The 27,156-nt window shown below is 43.0% G+C and overlaps 1 protein-coding gene across 5 annotated transcripts in view; it reads right to left on the bottom strand.

Moving 5' to 3' along the window:
• Positions 1 to 965: 965 nt before the first annotated feature.
• GARNL3 (GTPase activating Rap/RanGAP domain like 3) overlaps positions 966 to 27,156 on the bottom strand; it is a 154,133-nt gene continuing 127,942 nt past the window's right edge. For 2 of the 5 annotated variants that reach the window (XM_044992942.1, XM_044992943.1), the window contains 7 exons: positions 16,304 to 16,370; positions 14,286 to 14,393; positions 12,952 to 13,070; positions 11,443 to 11,578; positions 5,700 to 5,909; positions 5,246 to 5,357; positions 967 to 3,547 (listed from right to left, as the gene is read on the bottom strand). In XM_044992942.1, coding sequence (XP_044848877.1) covers positions 3,391 to 3,547; positions 5,246 to 5,357; positions 5,700 to 5,909; positions 11,443 to 11,578; positions 12,952 to 13,070; positions 14,286 to 14,393; positions 16,304 to 16,370 — 909 coding nt within the window. In that variant the 3' untranslated portion in view covers positions 967 to 3,390. Of the gene's footprint in view, positions 3,548 to 5,245; positions 5,358 to 5,699; positions 5,910 to 11,442; positions 11,579 to 12,951; positions 13,071 to 14,285; positions 14,394 to 16,303; positions 16,371 to 27,156 lie in introns of all 5 variants that reach the window. The other 3 variants (XM_044992939.1, XM_044992941.1, XM_044992944.1) reach the window with 2 other exon arrangements.

Genomic DNA, 27,156 nt, shown 5'->3' with positions numbered 1-27,156 from the left:
TGTATGTCCCTTGCTCGGTTTTACTCACATTCTGCCATATATTTCATGTTAGAGCAGTCTCGGACGATGACCCAGTACGTGTTCATTTTAAGAACACTTTCACCATGGATTTGACAAAATACAAAGAAGGTACCAATGTGAGATTTCTAAAGATAGCTACAGCTCTCGACTTGAGGTTTAAGAATCTGAAGTGCCTTCCAAAATCTGAGTGAGACAAGGTGTGGCACTTGCTTTCAGAAGTCTTAAAAGAGCAACACACTGATGTGGAAACTACAGAACCCAAACGATCAAAAAAGAAAATCAACCTTCTGCTGGTGGCATCTGACTCAGATAATGAAAATGAACATGCATCAATCCGCACTGCTTTGGATTGTTATCGAGCAGAACCCGCCATCAGCATGGATGCAGGTCCCCTGGAATGGTGGCTGAAGCATGAAGGGACATATGAATCTTTAGTGCATCTGGCATGTAAATATCTTGCGATGCCGGCTATAACAGTGCCATGCGAACGCCTGTTCTCACTTTCAGGTGACATTTTAAATAAGAAACGGGCAGCATTATCTCCTGCAAATGTAAACAAACTTGTTTGTCTGAGCGATTGGCTGAACAAGAAGTAGGACTGAGTGGACTTACAGGTTCTAACATTTTACATGTTTTATTTTTGAATCCAGTTTTTTGATACATAATTCTACATTTGTAAGTTCACCTTTCATGATAAAGAGACTGCACTAGATTACTTGTATTAGGTGATTTTAAAATACTCTCTTTTGTTTTTTTACAGTGCAAATATTTGTAATAAAAATAAATATAAAGTGAGCACTGTACACTTTGTATTCGGTGTTGTAACTGACATCAATATATTTGAAAATGTAGAAAAAAATCCAAAAATATTTAAATAAATGGTATTCTATTATTGTTTAACTGTGCAATTAATTACGTGATTAATTTTTTTTACTCGCATGATTCATTTTTTTAATCGCTTGACAGCCCTACTGATTATGCAGCTCTTCGCTAAGTCCCTTCAATATGCCCTTTTAGCTCCCTCAGCAGCATCAGGCTCTAGCCTATGCTAATTTTTATATGCTGAGTTGTGTGGACTCTGCTAGAATATCAGAAGAAGAGAACAGTTCCATGAGCTATTTCAATTTACAATTTGATATTCTGACAAACCAAACCAAAATTTCCAGTTAAAATTTTATTTTAACTAAAGCCTGAGTTTGCAACACGAGTATAGGCTGCAAAATAACCCATGAGCATATGCACGTACAACTAACACGACAGAAGCAACATAATGGAACAAGGCTGAGGATACAGAAAGGGAAAGAAAATATTATTGTTTCTTTCAGGATGAGATGTTAGTGCAATTAGTGCTCCTAAAGCGGGTGCAATGAGCCCCCATACATATTCACTTGCATGCTAACATGGTCTGCCCTGAATATAGTTGTATAAAGAAATACTGCCTTTCACACACACAACAGGCCCCAGACTCCATCAAAAGTAAGTGCCACTCTTGGCATCTTTCAGCTTAATTTTTCAACCTTAACTGCACTGGTAAATGGTATACGGTGTATAAGCTCTTTCCAGCGATTGTGGAGTGCTTTTTCACAAGAGTTGAAATCTCTGGCAAACAATTTCAGCTTGCTTTTCTTATATGCTTTTTCTTAGAATTACAACACACAGATTTACTGGTTTAAAAATACAGTAATACTAATCACTGGTTATAATACTTTATTCTATTGAAAGAATGATTGCAGCTGAAAATATTGCTTCTTTCCTTGATCAGCTGTTACAGCTGAGAATAAGAAATGATCCTTTAAATTAAGTTAATTAATATTTTCTTGGTGGAGAAATTAGCAGCTACCTATACTAGTAAAAGGTTGGTAATAGAGTACTAGGCAGGAAACTGGATTATATTCAGATACACTCATTTAAAAGACACAAGTTTTCAGCTGTTCACGCTAAGAAGGAAACAAACTATGACACCAGCACGCCATCCCTAAAATAATGAAGATGCTGAACTATTTCTAATTATGGAACAAGAAATAACTTGTAAACAGAACTAACATCTTAAAGTAAAAAAGAAGGAAAACTTCATTTTCATGAAAAGGCAAAACATTTTGATTTTTGTTGCAAACTGATTTTTTGGCATACATAAAATGCAGGAAAGGTCTCAAGAATCATTTTGTAGGTGAAATCTGTCCTTCATACATCAAAAGGTTTATTGTTACTATTTCACCACAAAAACCTAGCTGTTCAGTGAAATTTCAGCCTGGATTCACTCAGCAAAATGTAGCTATTTGGAGCAGTCTAAAATGTTATAATTTAAACAGCTAACGCACAAGCAAATAGCAACAAATACAGATGCCTGCATGTTAACAGGAGGTTCATCTGCAAGTCAAAACACTGATAGAAAATGGAACGCAAAATCAGATGCTGGATCCTACATACTGTGTTTTCAAGAAGTCTGCAGGTATATAACAGAGATAATATTCCAGTTGCTTTGTTAGCCTGATGCATCTCTTTCTTCCTTTATCTTTGATTTTCAATTTTTAGATGAATAATTTGAAAGTTCATATTTTTCTACAAAATTCTCTGCATTCTGGAATTTTTACTCCAAATCTTGTTTTCGGGTCCCTCTCAGAAAAAATATACATGGAAAGATGAGAGCTAAGAAAGCATGTTTGTATCTTATTCATAGATTCCACGGCCTGAAGGGATCATTGTGATCATCTAGTCTGACCTCCTGTATAACACAGGCCATTTAACTTACACAAAATAATTCTCAGAGCAGAACTTTTAGAAAAACATTCACTTTATTCTCTGTAATTTACTCTCACTGTTAAAAATGTATGCTTTATCTTACCTGATCTTCATAGAATATCCTTAGTTCTTCAGTAAACATTATAACAGAACAGTACCACTTCAGTGACAGATGATCCTGGCTGAAAAGAACTTTGTCACAAGTTTGTTTTTATCTTTTAAAAAAATTAGAATAAATTAATTTTCTTTATAAAGATCATCTTTCTACATGACACACTGTGCTATGGAACAATTTGTAATATCAGTGGCTGCAAATAACACAGCTAAGTGTTACTCTCATTCACGTACTCCAAACGTAAATTCAGAGAGAATAAAAATGAATCCTTTCATTTACTTAAAATTATCGTCCTAAAACTACCATTGATATCTACCACCTTGCTACAATACAAACCACTGGTTCTTTAACTGAGAAAGGTAAACAAAGAGGGCAAAAAAGCTTCACCCAGTTTGGTTCTGTAGAGAATATTCACCAACTCTATTTCCAGCCATATGCTTTCACTAAAAGCAGTGTTGTGACATTACTATAAGGCTTTCAGAGTCATAAGAAAAATAAGGGACTCAAGATTGTCTTCACTTCAAGTCAATGATGTCTTCATCAAATGAAGTAGTGAGATGAAATGGACTGCTAGATGGTGGGCTCTCCTCCCGGTTTGCTGCAGTATCAGGATCTGAACTAGTGGAAAGGTGACGCCCTTCAGAACTGCTTTCAAAAGAGCTTGAAATTATTCTGCAGGTAGGAAGGCAAAATCTCTGTGAAAACACTTAGATCAAAGCAAGAAGCAAATGAACAGTTATCCCTGGGTGCAACCAGGTTAGTCTGAAGACAGATCTATGACCTTGGAATAGTTTGACCCCTTTCCTTTTAACTCTGATTTTTCAGAGTATTCTCTCATATTCCCACCAATCTGGACAATAGAAAATGCACACAAATATCAAGTTTACAGACAATCAAATATCCCCAGCAGTTAATGTTCACGGATGGCATCTCAAACAAATATTTTATATTGTCATTTCTAGTCAAAATATTTAAATCAATTTACTGTTATTCTCTGTAATTTAAAATTGTGTTAATGAAAAAAATCACCAGTCATTGTCTGGGCCAAATCCTGCCTTTGCTCTTCTCAAGTGTAGATTCTATAGTGCGCTGAGTATTGCAGGGAGCGGGAAGGCTGAGGGGGAGGCAGTTTAGAGAAATTCTATATACGCAGCAGGATTGTGGAAAAGAGGGAACAGGGTTTCTTCTCCACTTTGGTGGGGTCCCACGCTTCTTTCTAGCGGTGGGTCAGGATAGCGTCTCCTCTCTCAGAATCCACCCCCCTCAGTTTATGATGGGTGGGGAAATTCTGTCCCCAAGCGGCCTTCCCATTTCTGGGCCTACTAGGCCCTCACTGCTTCACTGGGGCTTCTGGCCTGCTAGGTGGACATCGAGTGAGAGGAAAGGGGGGGAAGGGGAGAGAAAAGGCCTGGTCCCACCCTCTACTCTGGGCCCCAACAAGTAGCAGCCTCACGCTGACAGTTTCCACGAAATCTGCTAGCTTCCCTGGGTTACTTCCCCACACCCCTTGGCTTATTGTCTCCACTTTGCTTGGGCAGGGTTCCTCCCGACTGTCTTGCTGGGGTAGGGAGAGCCCCTAGTCTCTGGTAATCCTGGGCATGGCAGCACCACACCAAATGCACGGCTCAGTCTCTCTCCTCTGGCAGGGTCCTTTTTTCAGGTCTTTGGCCCTGGAAAAGGGTCCTTAGCTCCTGCTTAGGGTAGGGTTTCTCCCCAATCTCTATATCTGTGGGATTTTCCCCTGGTCCTTATTAGCTTCCGCACCACTCAGCTCACCTTCACTCTCACACCTATCACCCCGACTGGCAGTGGGGGAAGGCTTTTAACCCATTCTGGCAGGTTTTTAATTGACTCCAGGTGTCCTAATTAACCTGGAGTAACCCCTGCTCAGTTACCAGGGGAAGAGGGACCTGCTTATCCTGAGGCTAATACCTTCCTTCCTGCACTCTCCTGTAGCTGTCTGGCCTGACCCTGTCACACCAATGAATCCATAATCTGCAAATCTGTTTGCCAAAATCCTTTTGAGGGAAGCCCAAACATGGTAGTTATCTTATCAAGACCCATTTAGTCTGGTTTTGTTCATAAGTCCATGATTTGGTTCCTAGGTATACAGGCAGATATAATTCAAAAAGGCTATAAACACCTAGAAACCAGAGATGATATGAAAATATTGACAATCCTTAGCCAAAATTATTACTGGTCCCAGTTCTGACACTTCCGGGGCAGTGTTATGGAATTTTTTTTTAAACAGTTTATAGTTTAAAATTATCATTAGTGTTACAGTACAACCCAGCAGCCTCACTCAGGGTCAGGACCCAAGGATTTTACCCTCTAATTAAGTGTGATTCTTTTTTAAATCCTCCTCTTTACCTGTCACTGCTTGTTGACCTTATTGCTGCCTGCTTGTGGTCTGATGGTTTTCGAGGAACCTTCTTTTGCTTCTGTGCTACTTCTGATTTGGGAACTTTCTCATCCAAGAGGCCTCAATAAAGGAATAAAATACTTAGTTTTCAGAAAAGAGATTAAACATTCATGGGTCAGTTATAGATACAATACCCTTCATTGGCTTCAGACACTGGCTACGGTATGACTGGGTTAGAGTACAGACCTACTGTGTGCATTAGCTAATCGGACACCGATTACCAAAGTATTTTATGTTTTCTTTAAAGCATGTAGCCTTTTCACAAAGAGGCTGTTTTTTTCACCAGCTGACATTTTATTTCTGTAATATTTTCTGCTATATGTCACTCCAGAAATCTAAATGGGTGATAGAGACTCCAGGTAGTATAATTGGGAATTGATTGTATCAATCGAGAGTCTTTACCCAGCAGTTCTTTGCGTGTCCTGCTTGCAATTTCTTTAATTTCCATACGAGACAAAGATAATGAGTGACTGACAGGAGCTGAGGCAATAACACTGGAAGTTGAGGTGGTGATGGCCTTGGGGACTAATGGTGACTTCAGAGGTCGTTCAATGCTCCTCCCAACCAGGTTACTGAGAGGAATTTTGAATAAGTTTTTATACTGAACTTCACCTGAAACACAGAAAAAACAACCAGAAAGAGATTTTCATATTTTCACAGTAATGATAATTTGACACATTACTTTTTATCACTTGAGTGGTCGCAACATGTTCAGCTGGTCATAACATAGACATGGCCATTTACCTGCAGCGCTTACCATCTAAATAAGCAACTGGGCAGTAACTTCACAGGGACATGTGTACCTCTTTGTAGCCCTGCTTTCTTTGGTAACATTGCTTAAACTAATACTGTTACTGGTACTTTATAACTCTGAAACTGTGCTATAAGTTCTTCTTCGAGTGATGGTCCCTATGTGAATTCCAATCACGGATGGGCATGCGTGCCATGCGTCGGAGCTGTTCATATTAGTATTTGTTGATTCACATGTGCATCCACCACATGGTGCGTCCGAGGCTTTAAGAAGCTGTGCGGGTCGACAACACTCCAGTTCCCTCTTACTGTTGCATGGCCATAGTCAGAACCCTCATTTCTCTATCTTCATTGCTATTCTTTCAAAAATTACAGTCTCTGATGGTATACTGTATATAGTTAGTTATAGAGTAGTTGTCCGTCCTCATTTTCCCTTACCTTGTAGTTATTAGTTTAGTTAGGAATTAGCTGTAGGAATTCCCAGAACACCGAAGGTGCCTATACTGTCTGGGTGAAGCTCACGTAGCTACATGCTTTTCCATCTGCTGCTCCTTCCTGCCTAAAACTCAGGAAGCTTGTGAGCTTCATCTCCGCAAATTCCTAATGGAGGGGGCTATGTACCCACGCCCTCCATAGGAACCAGCAATGACGGACCATCGCTCTGCCTGGCAGTCAGCTCCGCTCCAGGCCAATCCCACCCAGCACCAGTGGCACCTCCACATCCTTCCAAGCACCATGCTCATAAGCAGCACTCGCATGGACACAAGGGCAAATCCCCGATGGAGACTGCTCCAAAGGGCAGCTTTTCCTCCCTGAGCTGTGCCAGGTCAGGTGAAAAGTTGCGTTCAGAAGAGGAGGCCCTCCAGTTAAGAAGTCCCGCTTGGAGCATAAGTCTTGGCACCCTGTTCCCGCGATGACAACTTCAACCAGGCGGCACTTCAGCCTTCACCACTGTCACCGTCCACTCTGCCAGGATTGTTGGGGGTCTCCCACCCGGCCCTGCACACACTAGGATGCCTGTCCCCATTAACACCCACGGCTGAACTGCTGCTCCTGTTTGTGGGCTCTCCAATGCACTGCTCCGATGGCTCTACCTCTGCTGGAACGATCTTTGGGCTTGGACTGGTCCTCCGAGGTGGACTCGCCTTTCTCTCCTGCCCGCTCATACAGCCCGGATACTAGAGGACCACCCTATCCTTCACCTTATGGGCACTTCGTGGATCCATGGTTCACCTATCCAAGGGAACCATCGGTTCCAAGCGACCCATACGCTTGGCTCTATTGGGCAGCTTGGGACCCATACCAATGGTGGATGCATCACCAACGTTCTCTGTCGACTACTGCAACCTATGACCCTCCTGCGGATGCTCCCATTCCACTGAACGTGCCCGCACCAATGGCGCCTCTGGTACCGCTGGCACCAGGGTCAACACCAGTGCCTCCTCCACCCTGGATGATGCTCTCATACCCTCCCCACCCGCTCTCCTACAGATGACCATGCCTAATATCAAGCTCTCTTGCGATGCATGGCCAATGATCACAATCTTCCCATAGAGGACATCCAGGACCCTCAGGATCAATTCCGGGATATCCTTCAGCCTCCAGGCTCCACTCACAATGCCCTGCCCATCCCTAATGTCATTCTCCAGCTGGCATCATGTACACCTACCCTGTGCCAGTCAAGGGTATGGACTTCCTTTTCCAACATCCACTCTGTAACTCCTTGGTAGTCCAAGTGGCCATGGAGCACGCCCAACACCACCACTTCCACTCTACCCCTCTGGATCGTGCAGCCAAAAAAACTTGACCTTATTGGGCATAAAGTCTATTCCTCAGCAGGACAATTCCGCATTACGAGTTACGAAACCATACTGGCCAAATGTGATTCCTACTCACATGCAACACTGGCCCAATTAATTGAATTCCTCCTCCCGGATAAGCAGCAGGAATTCCAATCTCTAGTTGATGAGGGCAGAGTGGATGCCGCCAACGCCGCTTCCCAGTCACTGGCCCCCGGTGACAGAGACTCCAGGTAGGCTCGATGACGAATAAACCTTTCTCCCAAAAATGTCCAACTTTTTCACCTCCTTATTTTTGGGAATAGCCTCCGGTTGTCCCTGTCTTTCCCGCTCATTGACAACAGACACTACTAGTGAGTTCGGGGAAGGGTGGGTATACAGGTATTCATACCCTTTAGCAAGCACATAGTACTTGCGCTCTGCCCACTTGGAAAATGGGGGTATAGATGCAGGAGTCTACCAGAGGGTCTTGGTAATCTTGGCCTCCCCCTCATGTACTAGCAGCATGATTCTAGCAAATGCTACGGAGCTGAGGATGTCCAGAGGCTCCTTTAGCTCCTTGGTTTCTAGTCCCAAGTTCGAGGCTACCCTCCTCAAAATCTCCTGATGAGCTGTGCCATTGTCCTGGGTGCCATAGGCGGGGGTCCCATGATGGCCTCATCGGGGGATGAGGAAGAGGATGTAGGTGCAGCAAGAGTCCCCACATCTATGACCTGCTCGGCATGGCCTTCTTCCCCATCTGTTGGACATGGGGGGGTCACAGGCATGGCAGCCTCCGTCTCAGGTGGGCGGGAGACCATGGCAGAGGACTTGTCAGAGATTCCTGACATTGACTTATGCCTTTGGGGCGGCTGCGTGAACCCCACAGGTTCCAAGGGTGCCACAGCATGGGCCATTGACCCTGTGGCCATGGTAGTGCTGACAGGGAGAACCGGTGTTGCCACCTATCGGGGTTCTTGGTCCGACTCCGAGCCCAGGGATGGAGGGCCATATTCCGGAGACTGGGACCACACCAAGGCCGACCAGGCGTCTTGGTCCGGCTGTGTCCACCGCCACACTCTGAGTGGGATCTGTATGTGGGAGATAAACCACTGCGTCAAGATCCTGGTGTCTGGCATCGGCATTTGGCGGATCCACGACGGTACCATGGCAATCTACACCAAGCAGTTTCCAACCGGTTTCGGCCTATAGAGCGGAAGCGGGAGCAAGAGAGTGACCAACGCCGCGATGACGAGTGCTGATGCTGGTATAGCAACCTCTGGCTATAGGCCGGTGACTGATACCAAGAGTCTTGACGGAGGTTACCGCTACAGCGGCAGCAATCTGAAGGCGAGCAACACTCCTGGGACCAGGGTCGCGGGGATGAACGTGCCTCAGTAAGTCTATGCCATACCACCGGTGATTGAGGCTTTGAACCTGCAGAGTGATGGCCGGAGCCTGGAGACCTGTGCCGAAGGCTCCAATTGGTATGTAGCCCTATGTCCGAGGCGTGGAGGCTCTGCATGGACGAGCACTGGCGGGATGCTCCCTGACGTGGTGAGCGGTACCGCACTGATGGGGATTGAGGGGGTGGTCCAAGGGCAGGTTTACCCCTTGATTTGGGAGCTGCTGTCGCCAGTGTGGGCGGCACCGGGATGGACAACTATCCTGCGCTGCCTGTAGGGCCTCTGGGGTCGACGGCATTGCCAGGTGCCAGACTGTCATGCTGCTGTCCAGGGTGGCCAGCACATCCCGGGATGGGCTAACCTGCTCAACTGAAGCTAGGGCCCGACTCTCACTTGGAGGCAATGAGCCACCATTCGTTGTGTCTAGGCTTGCCTCCTTCCCTCTCCTTGCCCTCCCAGTCTTCCTCTTTTTCCTGCTTGGTGCCGGGGAGGTGGATTGTCATCTGTCTGATGATGGCACCCATGGGCCGCTCCGCATTGACACCATGGTGCTGGGTGTGGAGTCCGATCTCAGATGCTCCGGTACTGGTGTCAGCACTGACTCCATAAGGAGTGCTTCAAGTTGGATGTCCTGCTCTTTCTTAGTGCGAGGCTTAAAGCTCTTGCAGATTCGACACCTATCGCTGACATGAGATTCTCCCAAACATCTTAAACAACTGCGGTGGGGGGGTAACTGATGGGCATGGGTTTCTTACAGCAGTCGCAGTTCTTAAAGCCCAGGGAGTGGGGCATACTCCATCCCAAGTCTAAGTCCCGTCTGGGACAACTAAAACACACTAAGGGAACTAATACTAGTTGATATAACTATGTACAATAGAAAGGTTTGCAATGAACAGTTCTACAGAAAAAAAGGTTTGCGGAAGCAAAGGAATGTACTAGCACCATCACTGGTGGTAAGAAGGAACTGAAGGTGGGGGGAGCCAGCGGCACCCCTTATATCACAGCATACGCACGCCACTCCAGTGGGCGCCAGACCCAGTCCCCTACGGATACCACTGAGGGAAAAACTTGTGGCATTGGTGCATGTGGCAAGCACACACACCTAACATGGAATGGACATGAGCAAGCACTTGAAGAGCTAAAATTATTACTTTCCCTGTTTTTTTCTATCACAGCTATATAGCAGCAGAAGCATATTTAACTGAGCCAGAGAGATGTACAGCAGTGGCTCTCAACCTTTCCAGGACTACCGTACCTCTTTCAAAAGCCTGATTTGCCTTGAGTACTCCCAAATTTCCCCTCACTTAAAAACTACTTGCTTACAAAAATCAGACATAAAAGCACAAAAGTGTCATGGCACACTATTACTGAAAAATTGCTTACTTTCTCATTTTACCATGTAATTATAAAATAAATCAACTGTGATATAAATATTGTACTTACATTTCAGTGTATAATATATAGAGTAGTATAACCAAGTCATTGTCTGCATGAAATTTTAGTTTGACTTTGCTAGTGCTTTTTACATAGCCTGTTGTAAAGCTAGGCAAATGTCTAGATGAGTTGATGTACCCTCTGGAAGACCTCTGCGTACCCCCAGGGGTACTTGTACCCCTAGCTGAGAACTACTGGTGTACAGTGTGTGATCTTGTTATTGGGCCCTTGTCATTTCATATTTATCCCCCCTACTGTTACTCCATTGATAGTGTCATATCTAAAGTGATATTGCAAGCTCTTTGGGGCTGGGGCTGCCTAATTACTATTTTCATTCTATAAAGAAACTAATACTCCCGTGGTGAAAAGAGCTGGGTGTTGGGAGGGTGTCTCAGTTCAGTTCTTAGTAGGTAACTACTGATGGGGATTGAACCTCCCCCCATCATAACTGGTATCTTTGTTTGCAGTCTTATCCCTGAAAAACAGTTGTCAAAGATTCAGCAGGCCATTGAAACTGGATTCTCCTCCTTCTCTTCCTAGGAAAGGTCCCTCCAGAGCAGTGCTGAGGGAATATTGGCAGGTGGTGAAGTAAAGCAAGCGTGCACAACCACTTCTATGGATGAATAGAAAATTTCGGTCTTCAGCCAGGAGGGCTATCAATCCAAAATCTTTCACCATCTCCAAATTCACGAAACCAAAAGCCCAGAGGTATTGGAAATGTGATAATTGCCAGAGTGATTCAAAGCCAACACACAACCAGCCCCAACAATACTTTACCTTCCGCTGAGGAAGAAGGAAATTCTGGCATTTCATGAGCTGTTGGAGTCTGAGGAGAACTGTTTGAACTAGTTTCCTTGGAACTGCTATTGGATGATCCACTTACTGTTCCAGTAGCTTTAAAATAAATATCTGACTGAAATGACAAATAACACATTGTTAGCACAGCAAGACTTCCCAGTTTATCATTAAGACTGTGCCCAAAGAGTTGTCCTTTAAATGGTGCAGCCACTGTATACTGATTTGCCAATGGAAAGACCTTAAAGACATCTGGAGCTGGCCCTGGGAGGATCACCCCAGAGTAAAAGAATCCTCTGGTGGTATACAGTTGGCAGAGCAGCCAGCTCCTACATGATGCCCCTACTTGCAGTTAAAGAAAGTGGCATGGCCTGGGCTTTCCAGAGGGCTGTCAATTCCTGACAGGCCCCTTGGCCCTGTTGGCAATTAGTGCACATTAGACAATGCACATTAGAGTAGCCTGAAGGGTAAAGGTGACCAGCCCAGATGGCTCCAGGAATGGGAGAAGGTCAAAAACAGCACCGAGCCATATTGGCACACTCCTGCCCTCCCAGGTATGCTGTGTGCTCCTCAAATACAACTGAGGAACTGGACCAGAGTTCAAAGGTTTGGCTCAATAACCAACTGGTGTTCATATGAAGTTAGAAAATGTAGCCTAATCTTTCCTTTACTATCATTGCTCCTCATTACAAATAGAGAATTCTCCCTCCTTTTTTTCAGGTGCATATATAAGGGCTAAACACAAAACACATTGAGCCATCTTCATCCTTGAAATCATGGAATTACCCAAGGATGAAGTTGGCCTATTTGCACTTACTCCATGCACTCACATCTGGTGACTCACAGAACCCTTTACTCTGTATTCAATCAGAGGAATGTCAAGTGGAAAAGAGAAAGGAGTATTCCTAACTATGTAAAATGAAAGAAACTGGGAAAGACATTGGAAAAGAAGCATCTCTGGGTGAGCAATGGTAATATAAATGATAGTTTTCAGAGTAGCAGCTGTGCTAGTCTGTATTCGCAAGAAGAACAGGAGTACTTGTGGCACCTTAGAGACTAACACATTTATTTGAGCATAAGCTTTTGTGGGCTACAGCCTGAAGTGGGCTGTAGCCCACGAAAGCTTATGCTCAAATAAATGTGTTAGTCTCTAAGGTGCCACAAGAACTCCTATAAATGATAGTGCTGCCCTTGGATTTGATTTTATACTCAAAAAAGGAATATGTATGGTCACTGCAGCCAATGAAATGTGCAGTCCTGTGCTTCTTTAAGATCATACATCTATGTATACTGTTTCAAATTACATATATAATCTGCACCCTAACTTGCTCATGTAGGATCAACTATGTTTGTGATTTTAATAGACTGTTCTGAAGGTGATTGTTTCCATTCTATGCTTGCACACTCAGAAGTCTGTGTTACCAGGAACTGCACATACATATTGTAATGAGACCTCACACAGGGGCCCAATACAGTTTTCCTATGTCTTACCCTTGATGCAACAAGTTGAAGTTCAGGCACCACAGCTGTGTGGACTAGGTTCCCATTCACCACTAATCGTATCTCTATGGAATCAGTAGTGAAAGCCAGGATATAAGGGAAAGCACAAACTGCAAGGGAAAAAGGGCTGCTATTACTGAGAACAATTATGAACATATATTTGTATCAGATGTTTTACAAAAGCACCTAGAGCTTTTAAAAGATTCTAGAAGTTTCCTGAAAATCTGACCTCCTCTAACATCTCCGCTCTCTAGTGTAAATATTTTAGAAGTTTTTAAACAGCCTCTAAAATGCTCATGGATGTCTAACTGCCTAAAGCCTGTGTGACTGCCTGACTCTCCATGTTTAGTAGGGTGTAGATGAAATCTCTCAAATAGAGCAGAAGGAAATGAATGGGCTGAGGAGAACAAGAAAAAAAAGCCAATGATCTCAGAATTTTGTTTCTGCATGGAAAGAATCTGTCAAAGGCTCCTTGCTTTTCTAAACTGGCAAATGCAAAAATCTAGGTGAACTGGCACAGCCCTAGAACTGAGTGTGACATGGCTGCATTTCTGTAACACCCACTGCTGCTCCCGTAGTGGCCAAGTACAATTCCAAACTGTAGCAGGGTGGTTACGTGCTCCTGCCCTGAGGGGTTTAAAAAGCAGCCCCCGAGAGGGCTGCAGCTCTAGAATTGGGGAAGCAGCCGCAGCTGGGTCACGCCCCAATCAGGCCACAGCTGGCCTGTATAAAAAGGCTGTGAGCCAGGAGCCCAAACAGTCTCCCTCTGCCTGTAGAGGGAGAAGGGCCTGGCTGCAGGGAGCTGGAGACAGGGTACTTGAGTGGTGAGGAAAGGCAGAGGAGCTGGGGAGCTTCAGCCTGGAAAGCCCCAGGCTACGGCCTAGCATAAGGCCAACAGGTACTGGGGGTTGCAGAGGGCAGCCTAGGGGTAGGCCAAGGCAGCAGGTCCAAACCCAACCTTGCCAGTGATGATTAGGCTGATACTGCAGTCTGCCCCAGGGCATGGGGCTAGACGATGACTAGCAGTAGCCTTATACTGAGATGAAGTGGGACTAGTGCGTGGGGGATCCCCAGGGAGGGGAGACCCTAAGACTGAGGGGTTACTGCCAGGGGCAGCACCCCAGGTACAAGGGCACCGGGTCCGGGAGGGACACGGGGGCCAGAGGACAGGTGGATCACCAGCCTGCAGAGGGCACTCCGGGGCTGGAATGAGCTAATTTCTGAAAGTCACCAGCAGGAGGCGCCACAGGGGTGAGTCCACACCTCTACACAAACCAAATGAAGATGTTAAACCATCCTACTAGGTTACTACAGTCTTTTCTTACCAATGGCATAAGGAACCTGATTCCAACTAAAGTGGAAGTCTGATGCCGATGTCTGGACCAAAGGAGTACCCCCATTATAGGGGCATACCTTTCTGTAGTAGCAGACATCTGTAACAAAAAACATCTGTTACCTCACATAGAAAATGACACAAATTGATATTAAATAAAATGGCTTAGAAAATTTGATTATTTCTTCCCATACAGCTGTTAAAACCATAAGAACATTTACTGACTACAATTTTTTAAAGGGAGGAAAAACGGGTAATATAGAATATATACTATATTGTGTCTCATCTGTGGTAAAATCCGATTTTAAGTGTCTACTTTGATGTCAAAGCTATTTATAATTTATTTTACAATTGTAAGAATTTTACAATTCATTAATCTTTTATGAAATCATGTGTTTGCTTGTTTCCTGATCCTCCATTACTTGTCTGTGGCTAGAGAGACAGGCAAGAAATGTTCTGAAGTTGACATCAATGGCACAGTATCTGTCAGCCAGCACGAAACACCCTTTAAGCAGTCATACATTAGCACAGTTCACACTCCCCAAAGACTGAAATGTACAGAGAGGGGAAACTTCCATATGAGGCCTGGGGGATATTAGACAGAGAGGTTTTATTAATCAAATGACTTGTACACCCAGTCTCTCAGGAACTGCAGTGTTATTTTTACAATGGCTCAAATTCTATCATGGTTTTCCTGCACTGCATGTTTTTCCATCAGCAAGTGCTTCTACAGCACCTTCTTCTAATCATAATACTAGTAATTTTCCAATACTAAAAAGCAAAAAGGAAAGAATAAAAGCATAGGTCAGCCAATAAGAGGCAGGACTCCACTGACTGGCTTTTAAAATCTGGATTCATTGATTACTCAAAGAACATTATTATTGCAGTGATTATCCAATGTGACTATGAATCCCCATCTATTTCCCTAATTGCAGGATTTCTTTCAATTATTAATTATAAAAGCCAGGAATAATATGCTTAAAAATTATCAGTACATCTGCAAAGTCAAAGCTGAAATCAAGAAAGTCACCATCTTTCTATGAGTAGTACATACAACACGGATTCTAGTAAAACAGCAAACCAGCTTACAAATCCCTATTCTTTTTATTTACTCTATTTACTTGGACTGAACTCTTGAATTTTGTCTGAAAGGATGCCATTGCTCCCTCACATGGCTAGTCTTTTGTATTAACAGGGACTTATATGGACTTCATTACTGTAATGTTTGAGCACCTCACAATTTTTGATGTATTTATCCTCACAACATCTCTGTGCTGTCAAGAAATGCTATAACATTCATTACAGATAGTGAACTGGACAGAGACTAAGGCCCAATTTCTTAAAGGTATTTAAGCATTGCTTCACTCAGTGTTGCAGTGCCTACCTAATTTAAGACCCTAAGTCTCATTTTCAAAAGGAATTTTGGTAGTTGAGCCTAAATTCCATTGACTGTCAATGGGATTAGGCTCATAAGTGCCTGAACCCTTTTTGAAAATGACACTTAGGCTCCAAAATGAGGTAGGCATTGCAGTGCGGAGCACAGCAATGCCTAAATACTTTTGAAAAGTTGGGGCCTAATTGTTTTGCTCAAGGTTACACAGGAAGTTTGTGAAGGAGCAAGGAATTGCATCAAAGTCTCAGGCAAGAGTCCTAATCACTGAATGGTTAATTAAAGATTGTGAGGGGCTCAGACACTCTGGTAATGGGGTCATATAAGAAAGTGAGGTGATTATAATAATGGATATCTCATAGCTGACATTTTGGTGAGTAATTAACACCAGAGGTGGTTCTCCAAAATTGGGGAATTTCATTTGTACACCAGAAAACAGAAGCAGGTAGCTGATGTTTCTATATTCTGCACAGCTTGTCATAAAACAATAATGAAAATTATATTGAAAAACTGCTAACTTAGCAATATGTAGAATCATATCGCACAGATAAGCAGACTGATATAATTCATGTTTTTAAACTTCCTTTGCTATTGCCCGGATCAAATAAAACAACACTTACAGTTATAACACAACAGAAGACCAGCTTCACCATCTTCATATACATCAATAGCTGCAACAAAATTAACCTGCAATGATAATGGGTAAGGGTAGTGGGCAGACTGGATACTGAGGTTATTACAAACTGCTTTTGAGAAAAATGCAACACTTTGTACCAGAGTCAGTGGAGATACACTCCTGCAGCTCAGAACAAAATCTGTCCTTTTCAAGTGTAGCCTTCTGTAGCTATGCCTTTATTTGGCATTCATTGTAAAGCCACTCTTAGTAAGGGATTCGATTAGTTTTCCAATCAATATTTTCTATAGTAACATTATAATGTAGTAATAGAACTTATTTGGAAACACAAATGTTTAGAAAAGGGAAGTTACTTACCCTTCATAACTGGAAATCTGTAGATTCTTCAAGATCTGTAGTCCCTATCTGTATTCCACTGTGCGCTGATGTGTCAGAGAGTGGCGATTTCTAGCAAGTAGTGTCTGTCTGCGCCTACATAGTTGTTCCCCTCGGGTTCCAGACTGAAGGCATAAAGGATGGTGCAGACTGACGCCTCTCCAGTTCCTCTTACTGCAGATCAGAGAGGATCCGAAGTAGAGGGGAATAAGGGCAGGTAGTGGAATACAGATAGGGACCACACATCTTGAAGAACTCCAGTTATGAAGACTACTTAAATTCCCTTGTTTCTTTGAGTGCTGGTCTCTGTGTGTATTCCACTGAGAGTGACTGACAAGCAGTACTCAGAGAAAAGGAGGATGCAGCTGGTATGGCTGCTTGCAGAACCGCTACCATAATGTCTCATGAATGTGTGGCTGGAACTCTACATCACTGCCTGGCAAATGTCAAGCAGATGTACTTGTTGGAGTAATGGTACTAAGGCTGCCTGTGCTCTTGTAGAGTGAGCCCATACCCTGCATGTGATAAGACAGTAGATAAAGTAGAACGCAGCCAGAGATCCTCTTGGAGGAAATAGCTTGTCCTTGGACTCGTGCTACTGCTGCCAGAAACAGCCTAGGTGACTGTGATTTGTTCTGTTCTCTGTAGGTAAAAGGCTACAGCTTGTCTCATATCATGGAGATGAAGTTTCCTTACTTTAATGGATGTGTGGGCCTTCAAAAAGAACACAGGTAAGTGCATATTCTGGTTTATGTGAAATTCCTAAACTGATTTAAGAGTGAATTTCAAGTATAGCTGTAGTGAGATCTTGTCTTTATGAAATGTAGTATAAGAAGGATCTGCCATTAGGGCCCCCAACTCGCTTATTTGTCTGGCTGAGATGATAGCAGAAAGATAGGGAATCTTCATAGATTGGTAAAGCATCAAGTTAGAAGGGTGGCACAGTGACTGTTGGAAGCACTAAATTAAGATCCCATTGAGGGGTTGGTTTTATTACTCGTTGTAAAGTTCTAATTAAAACCTTTTAAAAACTTGGAGGTGATTGGGTGAATACGGCAGTATAGCTGTCTGATGGAGGGTGATGTGCTGATTGCTGTTAGGTGAACCTGTATGAAGCTAAGGGAAAGGCCAAACTTCTTGAGCATAAGAAGGTAATGTGAGATCAGCTATACCTGCTGACTCAGGAGACTCACAGAGCTGCTGGGCCCAGATAGAGAAGTGCTTGCACTTGACGAGACAAAATTTTCTCATGGAGTCTGTTAAGGCTGATTCCCCACTCCAGCACTTCGAGTGCAGAAGCTGGGGGCCCGCAAGGATTCTAAAAATTAATACTGGCTACTCCAACCTGGTATTAAACACCCAAGGTCACAGTTTCTCTCTGACCTTGGATGGGTAGATGCTGCCACCACCCAAGTGCAAAAAAACCCCCTTGGAACCTAGGAAGGCTCACTGGGGAATTCCTTCCTGTGAGGTACCCTTAAGCCCTTTCACACCCCCTCTCCCCAGGGAAGAGCTCAAAAAGAAAACAAAGGAAATTAGCTGTTGCCCCCAGCTAATTATACAACATATGCACAAACCTCTTAGGACACCAAAATCTAATCCTGTTCTTAAAAAAGGTAAATTTTATTAAAAACAAAAAGAAAGAAAATATACATCTGGAATTTAGGCTTTTGCTAGATTAAAAAAAGCAATTACAAAAATTAAGCATCAAGATAACTCTCTTGGTTTAGCTTAAACGTTACAAGCAAAACAAAACCATCTGGGGTTAGCACAGAGGAGTCCACAAGCCAAAAAGAAATAAAATAACCCTAATCGTATCTTCCTGGACATTCCCTGATTACTTACATATTTGGAGTTTCAGATAAGTAGGGTTGAGGTATGATTTGATGCTTTTTCATACCTGGTTTTAAAGCTTTTCACAGCATAGCTTCAGCCCTGTCCCGCTCTGTCCCCTCTATCAGGAGAGCAACAACAGAGAAAGGGAAGTTCCCCCCTCCCCCAATTTTAAAAAGTTCTGGCCCTGCCATTGGCTCTTTTGATCAGGTGCCCACTCCCTTTCTTTTACCTAGCCAGGGAGACTTTTTAACCCTTTACAGGTAAAGCAAGCAGAGAACAGCCACCAAGAGGGACTTTATAGCTAACTCGCTGGCTGGGTGTCCATAAATGGGAGCTACCTCCCCACTTCATTTATCACAGAGTCCACTCTACTATTAATAAGGATGGCTTGAACATTCTGGGAACAAGAACATTGTAGAGCCGATGCCCATCCAAATACCAACCTATGAGATGAAGAATTCTGGGTTGAGATGTCGGATCTTGCCTTTGTCTTGAGTCACGAGGTATGGAAAGGAATTAATGCCGACTGGTGGTCAGGCTGACATGTGCAGGAGAACTGGAAACTAGAACCTCCTGATCCATCTGGGCATGATGAAATTGACTCATGCTTTATCACCTCGGCTTCTGTAATACTCAAGGAAGTGGTGGGACAGGTAGAAATGCATAGTTTAGGTGGTCTGTCCAAGAAAGAAGGAAAGCAGTGCTGCTGGAGAATGGCCATGACCTTCCCTATAAAAAAAAGTTACTAACCTTCGTAACTGTTGTTCTTTGAGATGTGTTGTAGGTATATGCACATCCCAAACACAGTCGCCACAAAATTTTCCCTCAGTGGTATCTGTAGGGGTGGTTCGAGCCCCCTCTGGTGCTGCGTCCTCACAGCACCAGTATAAAGCCCCCAGCTGACCCTGCACTCCCCTCAGTTCCTTCTTTTTTGACTAGCTTCGATGTAGAGGGGGAAGAAGGCAGGTCATAGAATGGACATATGCAACACATCTTAAAGAACAGTTATGGAAGGTTAATAACAGCTTTTTCTTCTTTGAATGATTGCACATGTGTATTCCACTCTATTTGACTACCCCAAGCAGTTGCGCAGGTGGTAGGATCGACGTTTATGGACATGCTGACTGCAACATTGTCCCTGAAACTGACTAAAAACTACTTACAATTAACCAAACTATATATAATTATAGGAAAAGGAATATCACTGAGAACTTGCCAAAGCAAGGAGAACAGTTCCAGCAACCTGTCCAGGTGGTAAGAAGGACGGGAAGGGGGTGCAGGTTCGGCTGGTCACTTTCTACCAGCATACGCAGCACCAGAGAGTGCTCGAGCCATCTCAACAGGTACCTCTGAAAAATTTCTGGTATATGCTGCACTTCCTGTTTGTCTTAGAGGCAAATGGGTCTTGGATAGGGGTTTCCCACTGAGTGAAGATGCTGTTCACCCCTGAACTGTGCAATTCCTACTCATGGTCAGTGACAAAGTACCTGCTGAGGCTGTCTGCCAGTGAATTCTGAGTTCCTGGGAGATACACCAGGTGACCGCTTCTACACACAGGAGAACAGATCTTGCTCCTCCGTTTATGTACAATACAGTTGTCATAGTGTCTGATGTTGTAAGAACATTGTGAGATTGGATTAATGGCAAGAATGCCTTGCATGCTTCTCAGACTGCCTGAGTTCCTGCAAGTTTACATATATCCTGGTTTCCAAAGGCGTCCAAATGTCCTATGCTATGTAACCATCTATGTGAGCCCCCCACGCTAATAAAGAGCCATCTGAGATTATTGTTCTATGGGGTGTGGGGTATAGGAAAGGAATGCACATGCACACTTGTGCCAGTTCTTTATACCTGGTCAGAAAGGTCCTTATCTTGATGAGGGTTGTCACTAAGAATTCATGCTGTGTTTGTTCGGTATATATACTGCTCGAAGCCAAGGCTGCAGGCAGTGGAGGTGGAATCTGGCAAATGGGATCTGGACCAATGGCCAAGGGTTGTGCATAACCCGATCTATCAGGCTGCCCAGAGTGTGAATAAGGAAAATAAGCCTTTGCCCTAACTGAGTCGAAGGTCACTCCTATTATGTCTATAGTCTGAGTGAGAGTTAGAGTGGACTCCTTTATAGTGACAGAGACTCCCAGAGATGCTAGGAGATGGGGCAGCAGTGGTGCAAGTAGAGCGGTATAGTCCGGTATGCTGTACCAGTAAGCTATTTATAGCCAGTACGGTGTACCAGAAAGACAAAGGAGGAGCAGAATGTGGGGCTGCCGGGCAGCCCCATGCCGGCAGCTCCTCCGGCACAGCTATACCACCCCAGCCCTTCCATACAGCTGCGTGTCTGTGTTGCCTGTCTGAGGTCTGTACAGCAGCCCTGCCGGTGGATGGACTCCCATGATCCTATTCGGATATTTATAAAGATCTCTTTAATATTTTTAATGAAATAAATACTACTAGGCCAACACTGGTTTGAGTGATCATGAGTTAATGCAGTTTTACTAAAAGGAAGAACAAACAAAAATAGGTCTGCAACTAGGTCTTTGACTGCAAAAGGGCAAACGTTAAAAAAAAAATAGGGAATTAGTTCCAGAAGTGAACTGGACTAAAGAACTCAAGGATCTGAATGTGGAGGGAGGCTTGGAATTGCTTTAAGTCAAAGTTGCAGAAATTATCTGGATCCTGAATCCCAAGCAAAGGGGAAAACATTGTAGGGAAGGGCTGCAGACCAAAATGGATGAACAAGCATCTCAAACAGATTATTAAGAGAAAGCAGAATGCCTACAAGGAATGGAAGAAGGGATGGATCACCTTGCCTGGATCTGATCCATTAGGTGCTTCTGAAGTTGGCGTTCTTGTGCCTGCCATGTTTGTCTGAGAAAAGACCAGCAGATACTGCACTTAGTGGAGATATATGCTTCTTCAGGCAGTAGAGGCAGCGCTGGTGGTTGTCGCTGATCAAAAAGGAGTGGGGTAAGGAAAGGCAATTCTTAAAGCCTGGGAGCCTCGTTATAATCTAGGTCGGGGTCGGCAACCTTTCAGAAGCAGTGTGCCGAGTCTTCATTTATTCACTCTAATTTAAGGTTTTTGCGTGCCAGTAATACATTTTAATGTTTTTATAAGGTCTCTTTCTATAAGTCTACAATATATAACTAAACTAATGTTGTATGTAACATAAATAAGGTTTTAAAAATGTTTAAGAAGTTTCATTTAAAATTAAATTAAAATGCAGAGCTCCCCCGACCGGTGGCCAGAACCCGGGCAGTAGGAGTGCCACTGAAAATCAGCTCGCGTGCTGCCTTCTACACCCATTTCATAGGTTGCCTACCCCTGATCTAGGTCCTGCACTGACAGAGGATTTCTCAGGATGGAGAGTCTAACTTAAAAATTACTTATCTAATGATAACTAACAACGTAAAACTTTTACATATTTACAGAAAAGAATGCCTATGAGGATCAGTTCTGGACACTGGAGGATTCCCACTTAGGCCATGTGGTGGTAAAAAAGGACCTGGAGAGGCATCAGTCTGCACCACCTCTTATATCTTCGGTATGGACCATGAGGAAAGCAACGGCAGAGGTGTTGACCAATGGATGCTACTTGATAGAAATATCCAATTTCAGGCATATGGAGCATATGTGTACCAACAGTGAATACAAACAGGGACCAGAATTCAAGGAAGAAATAGGCTGTATTTCAGCAGATCTGGCTGAGCCACCACGCAGTGCTAAAAATGCCAGCTCTAAAAGGAAACTTTGTAAAACATCAAACAAAAAAACCCAACATTGCACACCATGACTGGGAGGCTGGGAAGACCATAAGCACCCATATCTTCCCTCTCAGGAATCTTAGCATTTAAAAACATGAATGAGACCAATCTGGCAGTTGTTCCAGGTTTAATGAATTCCTGTATGACAATAAAGCACTGCTGAACAGATTTCAGTACCCTGGAAAATAGGGCTACAATTAAGAACTGAGAAATATTGGAATGAGAGAAAATGGACATTGGAGAAAGTGGAAATTTTTATAAAGTATGGTCATCAGAAATTCTCAGACTGCAACCCTCAACTGATTCTTTGCAACTAAATTCAGTATCTGGAATGCCCATAAACAGGTTTAGAAGGATTCGATTTTTATTGGTAAATGTTGGTAAATGTTTTTTCACTGCATACACACAAATGAATGAAAATATATTTCCATAGATAAATGAAATTTACAGACAGGCAAAGAAAACTTTGCTCAAGAACTTACTACAGTCAAAATCTGGTGATTTAGATTTTTGAATTAGGCTTCTTACAAATGGACTAGAGAATGAATAGTAAATATAGATATGATCTTTTGATTTAAGGCTATTCACTTTGTCAGCTTCACATTTAAAAATTAGGGCTGTCAAGCGATAAAAAAAATTAATCGTGCAGTTAAACAATAATAGAATACCATTTATATAAATATTTTTGGATATTTTCCTCATTTTCAAATATATTGATTTCAATTACAATACAGAATACAAAGTGCACAGTGCTCACTTTATATTTTTTATTATAAATATTTGCACTACAGTACTTGTATTAAGTGAATTGAAAAATATTTTTTATTTTTACAGTGCAATCTCTTTATCATGAAAGTTCAACTTACAAATGTAAAATTATGTAAAAAAACTGCATTCAAAAATAAAACAATGTAAAACTTTACAACCTACAAGTTCACTCAGTCCTACTTCTTGTTCAGCCAATCGCTCAAACAACAAGTTTGTTTACACTGGTAGGAGATAATGCTGCCCACTTTTTGTTTACGATGTCACCTGAAAGTGAGAACAGGCATTCACATGGCACTGTTGTAGCTGGCATTGCAAGATATTTACATGCCAGATGCGCTAAAGATTCATATGTCCCTTCATGCTTCAACCACCATTCCAGAGGACATGAGTCCATGCTGATGATGGGTTCTGCTCAATAACGATCCAAAGCAGTGAAGATCAATGCATGTTCATTTTCATCATCTGAGTCGGATGCCATCAGCAGAAGGTTGATTTTCTTTTTTGGTGGTTCAGGTTTTGTAGTTTCTGCACTGGAGTGTTGCTCTGTTAAGACTTCTGAAATCATGCTCCATACCTCGTCCCTCTCAGATTTTGGAAGGCACTTCAGATTCTTAAATCTTGTGTCAAGTGCTGTAGCTATCTTTAGAAATCTCACATTGGTACCTTCTTTGCGTTTTAACAAATGTGCAGTGAAAATGTTCCTAAAAGGAACAACATGCTGAGTCATTATCCGAGACTGCTATAACAATTCTCCCCCAAGGAGTTCAGTCACAAATTTAATTAATGCATTATTTCTTTAACAAGCGTCATCAGCATGGAAGCATGTCCTCTGGAATGGTGGTCTAAGCATGAAGGGGCATACGAATGTTTAGTATATCTAGCATGTAAATACCTTACAATGCCAGCTACATAAGTGCCATGCGAAAATTGTTCTCACTTTCAGGTGACATTGTAAATAAGAAGCGGGCAGCATTATCTCCCATAAATGTAAACTAACTTGTTTCTCTTAGCGATTGGTTGAACAAGAAATAAGACTGAATGAACTTGTAGACTCTAAAGTTTTACATTATTTTGTTTTTCAGTGCAGTTATGTAACAAAAAAAATCTACATTTGCAAGTTGCGCTTTCACGATAAAGGGATTACACTACGGTACTTGTATGAGGTGAATTGAAAAATACGATTTCTTTTGTCTGATTCTTCCAGTGCAAATATTTGTTATAAAAATAATATCAAGTGAGTACTGTACACTTTGTATTCTGTGTTGTAATTGAAGTCAATATATTTGAACATGTAGAAAAACATCCAAAATATTTAATAAATTTCAATTGTTTTTCTACATTTTAACAGTGCAATTAAAACTGCAATTAGTTGCGATTTTTTAATTAGTCGTGTGAGTTAACTGCGATTAATCAACAGCACTAGGAAAAATATAAAATTTGTGTTTTAGTGGTTTATAAAACTTTATCTTTTTGAATCTTAACATCTACTGACATTAAATAATTGTCTGACCCTCATAATTTCCTGCAACTGCGAATATTTAAATTGATAACCAAAAATGCTTCAAACCCATAATTATGCATAATTGTGAAAATTTAAATAGATAAAAATGCTTTACAATAAGAGATTTTATCTGCTTAGATTATACAAAAATAAAAATTGAATTATTGGTGGTATGCAATATGTAATAAATAATCATGAAATTCTGTAAGTAGCACAATCAAAACTATAAACTAGTTATAATGGATACTGGACTGGAATCAGTATGGTGAGGGGCATGGTATGAAACCCTTTGATGCACTAGATCAGGGGTTCTCAAACTTCATTGCACCACGACCCCCTTCTGACAACAAAAATTACTTCACAACCCCAGGACGGGAGACTGAAGCCTGAGCCCGCCAAAGCCCAAGTCCCACCGCTCTGGGCAGGGGGGCCAAAGCTGAAGCTCAAGGGCTTCAGCCCCAGGCTGGGGGCCTGAAACCTGAGTCCTGCTGCCCAGGGCTGAAGCCCTTGGGCTTTGGCCCTCAGTAGTGAGGCTTGGGCTTCAGCCCTGGGCCCCAGCAAGTCTAATCTAGTCCTGGTGACCCCATTCAAAGGAGGTCATGATTTCCTTTGGGGTACCGACACACAGTTTGAGAACCACTGCACTAGACTATACTAGACAGACACTCTCCAGATCATACTACTAGATTAATGAAAAAGATTTTAACATTGTTAAAAAAGATCAGCTTCATGAGCAGTGTCTCCTCAGCTATCCTCTAGTCAACCAACCTCAGAAGAGACTGTACTGGACAGCTATATCCTTGTTTAGTGGGTCAGTACAGCTCAGGCAGTTGATAATGGGACCTGGAAAGAGAAAGTTACTCACCTTGTGCAGTAATGATGATTCTTTGAGATATGTCTCCCTATGGGTGCTTCACTGTATGTGCACTTGTGTCCCTGTGCTGCTGATCAGAGAACATTGGTAATAGTGTCCGACATGCACTATCCTCGTTGTGCACTGCCACGAGGTTAACCAGAACGCATGGGTGAAATCCCCTCAGTTCTCTCTCTACTGTGGAGTCCTTGGCAAGAACTCCAAAGTAGAGCAGAGGAGGGTGGGTTGTGAAGCCCCCTTAGGAACACACATCTTGAAGAACCATCGTTACTGCACACGATAACTTCCTCTTCTTCTTCGAGCTATGTCCCCTATAAGTGCTCCCACTGTAAGGGACTCCCAAGCAGTATTCTTACTGGAGGACTGGGGCTTCAGAGTCGAATCAGTTATAGATGACAATACTGTGGAACTGAAGATGGCATCGGAAGCGGAGTCTCTGGTAACTGCATAATGTTTTGTGAAGGTATGAGCAGACACTCAGGTTGCCGCTATACAGATTTCTGACATAGGGACATTCTTGAGGAAGGCGATGGAGGAAGAGACAGACCTCAGGAGTGAGCATGAATACTGGATGGAGGTGTTATGTTGCAAACCTGATAGCACTGTTTAATACAGTTCCATATTCATTTGGAGAGTCTCTGGGCTGAAAGTGCTGAGCCTTTAGATCTCTCTGCAATAGAAAGGAAGAGCATAGATTTCCTATAAGCCTTTGTCCTATCCAGGTAAAAAGCCAGGGCTCTCCTAATGTCTAGTGTGTGCAGTATAGCCTCCCTGTTAACATGGTAAGGCTTGGGGTAAAAGCTTGGGGAGTGAAGCAGTAGGTTTATGTGAAAGGGGGAAGTCACTTTAGTGATGAATTTGAGGTGCAGTCTGAGAGTGACTTGTCCTGAAACAAGTTGAGGGGGAGGGTGCTATCTGTGCTGCTATTTCCCCTATCCTCCTTGCTGAGGTGATCACCACCAGGAAGGCTGTCTTCATCGACAGGATGTGAGTGACCAAGTAGCCATGCATTCAAAGAGACGTCTAGTCAAGCTTTTCAGTACTAGGTTTAGGTCTTATGCTGGGGTGGGATGTCTGGGTTGGGGGAAAAGTTTTACTATATCCCTGAGGAATCAATTTTGTGGTTGGATGAGAGAGCACTGACTATCCCTCTAGTTATCGATGGAAGGCTGCTATAGCTGCAAGGTGAACTTTGAGCAAACTGAGAGATAATCCTAATTTTTTGAGAGTCAGTACATGGTCTAGGACCACTGGAAAAGTAGCGGATGTCAGGGAAATTTGTTGGGAATTACACCAAACCTGAAACCACTCCTGCAGGTAAGTATGACTTGTAGTGGATTTTCTACCGTGTAGTAATACTTCCTGTACCTCCTGAGCAAGACCTTTCTATTCACTGGAATCATATAAGAGGCAAGCCTTGAGGTGGAGTATCTTCAAATTGGGATGTAGCATGCATCCTTCGTTCTGGGTATGGCGTGGATTGGAGAGAGATCGGTGGGCACGTCGCCATTTGTGACAGGTAAGGGTACTAAGTCTGTCTCAATTAGGTGGGAGCAGTCAGTATGATGTGCGCTCCTCTTTTTATTTTTAATAGGACTTTTGACAGCAGGGGAAATGGGGGAAAGGCATAGAGAAGGTCCCTGTCACACAGAAGACGGAGTGTGTCGCCCAATAAATTTTGCCCTATCCCTGTGCTGGAGCAGTAGCATGGACATTTCTTG

This window comes from Mauremys mutica, chromosome 18 (assembly GCF_020497125.1).
Source record: "Mauremys mutica isolate MM-2020 ecotype Southern chromosome 18, ASM2049712v1, whole genome shotgun sequence".
Lineage (NCBI taxonomy): Eukaryota > Metazoa > Chordata > Testudines > Geoemydidae > Mauremys > Mauremys mutica.
The sequence above is the reverse complement of the archived record's forward strand: the minus strand, read 5'-3'. Positions and strand labels throughout refer to the sequence as shown.